This window comes from Piliocolobus tephrosceles, chromosome 16 (genome assembly GCF_002776525.5).
Source record: "Piliocolobus tephrosceles isolate RC106 chromosome 16, ASM277652v3, whole genome shotgun sequence".
Lineage (NCBI taxonomy): Eukaryota > Metazoa > Chordata > Mammalia > Primates > Cercopithecidae > Piliocolobus > Piliocolobus tephrosceles.
Window position 1 is genome coordinate 73890007 of NC_045449.1, and position 5614 is coordinate 73895620.

Consider the following 5614-nt stretch of genomic DNA (forward strand, 5'->3'; position numbering starts at 1 on the left):
CTTTCTGGAATCAGTGTGAGTCAGGGAGCACACTTAAGGACTTTCCAAATGTTGGCTGTTTCTAACTTGGCGCTGAGCGCCTTTGGCCGCCTTTCCGATGACGCCCTCAGGACGTGTTGGCAGGAGGAATCCCCGGGCGCAAGATGCAGCTGGGCCAGCCCCTTACAAAGCCCTACGAGCTGCGGGGACCCAAACCGGGGCAGCGGGGACCACGCCCCATCTCCGACCCCATGGGGACCGGAGACCGGGCCGGGACTGCGCCAGCGGAGGCCCCGCCCCATCTCTGACCCAAGAGGAAATAGCAGCGGGCAGCACGCGTAGGCCTCTCCCCGCGGGACGCCGGACGCGCAGCCAGACGCCCTCCCCAGGCCCCCTCCGAGAGCGAAGACGCGCCCAGGCCCGCTCTGCCCGAGCCGCCACTGGCGAGGCGCAGCGCGGAAGCGCACCCTTGCCTCGGGCGCCTGCGCGGAAGGCCGCGTCACGTGACCCACCGCGGCCCCGCCCCGCGACAAGCGCCCGTTGGTCACGTGACCCGCCTCTGCGCGTCCCCGGGCACGACCCCGGAGTCTCCGTGGGCTGCCGGGGCGCGCGTGCGCGGAGGTGAGCGGGGTCGGGGCTGTGGGGCCTCCCTGAGCGAGGGCCGATTGGGTAGGGTGGTCGGCTGCCCGCGCGGCCTCTCAGGTGAGAAGGCTGAGGTTGTCGCCGGGGCCGCGGATGGAGGCCGGGGATGAGGCAGCAGGTGGGACAGTGACCTCGGTGACCCGAAGGACCCCGGACACCTCTAGGTTCTCCTCGTCTGCCCGTTGCTCAGCGAGGGAGTCTCTGCGCGTGCCGCAGCTGACGGGGAAACTGAGGCACGGAGCGGGTGAGACACCTGACGTCTGCCCCGCGCTGCCGGCGGTAACACCCCAGAAGCGGGTTTGAACCCGCCTAGTCGCGCCGGCAGCCTCCTTCCCTGAGCGGAGCTTGAGCCCCCGACCTCTGTCTATTCCTCCCGGTCTTTATCTGAGTTCAGCTCAGAGTTGAACGGGGAGCCGCCCTCCTGTGTCGGGCTGGGGCTGAAGGCTGCGTCTTCCCGTTTCTAGGCTTTCCCCTTTTGATTGAGGCAGTGCTCAGTCCTGGCCGAGACCGAGCCACCTCTCCTGCTCCTGCAGGACGCACATGACTGGGTCTGAATCCCTGGGGTGAGGAGCACCGTGGTCTGAGTGAGGGCCCCCCGGGGCCAGCTCTGAGATCTGAGTGTCTGAATCACAAAGACCCCCTTAGGCCAGGCCAGGGGTGACTGCCTCTGGTCTTTGTCCCTGGTTGCTGGCCCAGAGCACCTAAAACCCTTGGAAACCGAGTGATGAGAGAGCCTTTTGCTAATGAGGTGACTGATGACTGGGGACACCAGGTGGCTTCGTGATGAAAGCAGATGGCCAGAAAGACCAAGGCCTGATGACTGGTTGGGATGGAAAAGGGGTGAGGGGCTGCAGATTGAGTTAATCACCAGTGGCTTAGTCAACCATGCCTGCATAATGGAGCCCCAGAAAAACGCACAGGGATCAGAGGGCTTCCCTGCAGGTTGCTGAACACACCAACGCATTGGAGGGTGGTGCGAGCAGAGAGCACAAAATCAGTGCCCCCACCCCACACCAGGCCCCACGCATCTCTTCCATAGCTGTCTGAGTTTTATCCTTTGTAATAAACCAGCAAATGTAAGAAACGCACTTCCCTGAGTTCTGTGACCCTGAAGAGGGAGTCCTGGGAACCCCTGAGTTTATAACTAGTTGATCAAAAGTACAAGTGACAACCTGGGGTTTGCCACTGGCGTCTGAAGTGAGGGCAGTCTTGTGGGACTGAGCCCTTAACCTGTGGAGTCTGCGCTGACTCCAGGTAGCGTCAGGATTGAATTGAATCGTAGAACACCCAGCCATGTCCAGAAAGTTGCAGAACTGATGGGCGTGAGAAAAACCCTACACATTAGATGTCAAGTGTGGGTAAAATGTTCCACCCTCCAGCCCAGAGAGCCCTAGTTTTCCAGTGGCCCACGGTGGGACACCAAGTCCGGCCGGGGGCAGAGTGTGCCCAGCCCAGCCTTCTGTAACATGACATGACAGATCAGACTCCCTCGGGCCCTGAGTTCACGTCTTCCTGGTGCGTGACCAGCTCCCAGTACCAGAGAAGGTTTCACGGTCCTCTGCTCCAGGGAGCTTCACTGGCCAGGGGCTGCATTCTGAAATCCTTCCCTGCTTCTGCTCCAAGGCCCGTTCCTCAGAGACACAGACCCCTCTGATGGCTGACTTCGGTTTGAGGACCTCCCTGCATTCCTCCCCCATGGCCTTGCTCCTAGGACACCTTCTTCCTCCTTCCCTTGGGGTCAGACTTGCATAGGTGCAGTGGCTCTCCCAGCCTTCCCCACTCGCTCCCCATGATGTATTACACACATCAAAGTACTCCCCTATTAAAATCCATGCATACTGAATCGCATTTGGGTTCTCGCTGCTCCTGGGAGGAGCCAGACTAATAGAATGTTTGTCATAAGATACTAATGTACAGACAAGCAAAACAAAGGTAGTTGGCGCTTGTTAATCTTACCAGCAGAGTCATGAAAGCGAACCCCCATATCTCATCTGCACGCAACATCCTTGTTATGTCTGTACCTGAGGCTGCAGGTGCAGCCACTGTTACGGAGACTGTTTCTCCCCCACGTACCTCAGTGGCTGGGAAGGGTTCTGATCTGCAAAGTCGCCAGAGGTTAAGTCCTGTCTCTCTTGTGGCTTTGCCACCCCTCGAGTGTCACCCTCAGCTGCAGTGCCCAGGATTCCCCACTGTGGTATATCCGTGCACCAGTCAATAGGAAAGGGAGCAGGGGAAGGTGTCGGGTCCCCCTAAGGACGTATGAGTTGCCAGAATCACTTCCACTGACACCCAGTGGACCAGGCCACACCTTTATGCAGAAGTGGGGCTCCCAGCCAGGTGTGGTGGCTCACCCCTGAAATCCCAGCACTTTGGAAGGCCGAGTTGGGGGTGGACCACTTGAGCTCAGGAGTTCGAGACCAGCCTGGGCAACATGGCGAAATCCCGTCTCTACAAAAATACAAAAAAATTAGCCAGGTGCGGTGGTGTGTGCCTATAGTCCCAGCTACTCAGGAGGCTGAAGTGGGAGGATTGCTTGAGTCTAGGAGGTGGAGGTTGCAGTGAGCTGAGATCTCTCTACAGCACTCTGGCCCAGGCGACAGCTGTTTGGCCCGTTTCAAGTGTCCACCTGTCTTGCTGGTCTTCCTGGGGACATTCTAAGCGTGTTTGATTTGTAACATTTTAGCAGACAGTGCAAGTGCTCTGCACTCCCCTGCTGGAGCTTTTCTCGCCCTTCCTTCTGGCCTTCTCCCCATTCGAGACAGCACTGCAACACCCACCCTGGCCGCCTTACCCTACCTGCCTGGGTACTGCAGTGCCAGCCACGGTTGATGTCTCAGAGCTGCTTTGAGAGCCCCGTGAGTACCGCCCCTCCTGCCTCCCTGCTGAACCAGCTTTCTTCTCCTGCAGGCCTCCAGGAGCTGTCCGGGTCATCTCCTACCATGGGAGTGAGGCACCCGCCCTGCTCCCGCCGGCTGCTGGCTGTCTGCGCCCTTGTGTCCTTGGCCACCGCTGCGCTCCTGGGGCACATCCTGCTCCATGATTTCCTGCTGGTTCCCCGAGAGCTGAGTGGATCCTCGTCGGTCCTGGAGGAGACACGCCCAGCTCACCAGCAGAGAGCCAGGAGGCCAGGGCCCCAGGATGCCCAGGCACACCCCGGCTGTCCCAGAGCAGTGCCCACACAGTGCGACGTCCCCCCCAACAGTCGCTTCGACTGTGCCCCTGACAAGGCCATCACCCAGGAACAGTGCGAGGCCCGCGGCTGCTGCTACATCCCTGCAAAGCAGGGGCTGCGGAGAGCCCAGATGGGACAGCCCTGGTGCTTCTTCCCACCCAGCTACCCCAGCTACAAGCTGGAGAACCTGAGCGCCTCTGAAATGGGCTATACGGCCACCCTGACCCGTACCACCCCCACCTTCTTCCCCAAGGACATCCTGACCTTGCGGCTGGACGTGATGATGGAGACTGAGAACCGCCTCCACTTCACAGTGGGCAGGGCAGGGGCAGGGGCGGGGGCAGAGGGTGCATGTGGACAGTGACACACACGCACCTCACAAGGGTGGGGTGCATGTTGCACCACTGTGTGCTGGGCCCTTGCTGGGAGCAAAGGTGTGAGCAGACACGGCAGCGCCCCTCGGGGAGCAGTGGGGACACCACAGTGACAGGTGCTCCAGAAGGCAGGACTTGGGGCACATTCATCTTTATGAAAAGGTGGATCAGGTAGAGTAGGGCTGCCAGAGGTTGCAAATGAAAACAGGATGCCCAGTAAACCCGAATTGCAGATATTCCAGGCATGACTTTGTTTTTTAGCATAAGAATGCAATATTTGGGATGTATTTATACTAGAAAAGCTGCTTTTGTTTATCTGAAAATCGGAGTTATCAGGTGTTCTGTATTTTACTTCTATCTTGGGGGAGGCATCCTCCTCCTGGCTCTGCAGATGAGGAAGCCGAGGCTCAGAGAGGTTGAATGTGCTGCCCATGGTCCCACACCCACGTGTGACTACACCAGGACCTGACCTGTCCTTGGGGTGCGGGTTCTTCTCTGGAGAGTAAGGGCTGTGGGGGACATCGATACACCCCCGTTTCTTCTAGATCAAAGATCCTGCTAACAGGCGCTACGAGGTGCCCTTGGAGACCCCGCGTGTCCCCAGCCGGGCACTGTCCCCACTCTACAGCGTGGAGTTCTCCGAAGAGCCCTTTGGGGTGGTCGTGCGCCGGCAGCTGGACGGCCGCGTGCTGTGAGTTCTGGGCTCTGTGTCAGCACCCTGATGGGGAGGGCGACGCATGTTTCACACATGATGGGGAGGGCGACGCGTGTTTCGCACGTGATGGGGAGGGCGATGCATGTTTCACACGTGATGGGGAGGGCGACGCGTGTTTCACACGTGATGGGGAGGGCGACGTGTTTCCCACATGATGGAGAGGGCGACACGTGTTTCTCACATGATGGGGAGGGCGACGTGTGAGCGAAGCGTGTTTCTCACAGGGCACTGCCTGGGTGTTTTACTCACGTAGGTCTAAATCCCACGTAAACATGTGCTCAGGACCGACCAAGTCCCTGCTTGTCATTTAACTCAGGAAAGTGCTCGGGAACGACAGTGCTTGGATTTGCTTTAATGTTAAGAGAAGTCGCCTTCGGAAATGCGTTTTTCTTGTTTTGCTCATTCATTTACTCAGTGTTCACGCACTGACCCTGCGTGTGTGGTTTGGATCCTGCTCCCGGGGACCGTCACACAGTGAGGGGAAGCCATAAGCAAGTCCATACAGACACAGCGACAGGGAGCAGTCACACAGAGAGCACTCCAGAAGCCACTGTGCAGACACGGGGCAGGGGTGGCCCCTCTAGAAGCCAGCTGTGCAGATGTTGGGGGCAGGGGTGGCCTCTCTAGAAGCCAGCTGTGCAGATGTTGGGGGCAGGGGTGGCCTCTCTGGAAGCCAGCTGTGCAGATGTTGGGGGCAGGGGTGGCCTCTCTGGAAGCCAGCTGTGCAGATGT

At 59.1% G+C, this 5614-nt stretch overlaps 1 protein-coding gene across 3 annotated transcripts in view; it reads left to right on the forward strand.

Moving 5' to 3' along the window:
- Window positions 1–432: 432 nt before the first annotated feature.
- The window catches only part of GAA (glucosidase alpha, acid), a 19158-nt gene continuing 13976 nt past the window's right edge, over window positions 433–5614 (forward strand). The window contains exons 1-4 of one of the 3 annotated variants that reach the window (XM_023211632.1): window positions 506–600; window positions 786–865; window positions 3529–4106; window positions 4713–4858. In XM_023211632.1, the coding sequence (XP_023067400.1) occupies window positions 3561–4106; window positions 4713–4858 (692 nt within the window). In that variant the 5' untranslated portion in view covers window positions 506–600; window positions 786–865; window positions 3529–3560. Of the gene's footprint in view, window positions 682–785; window positions 866–3528; window positions 4107–4712; window positions 4859–5614 lie in introns of all 3 variants that reach the window. The other 2 variants (XM_023211631.2, XM_023211633.2) reach the window with 2 other exon arrangements.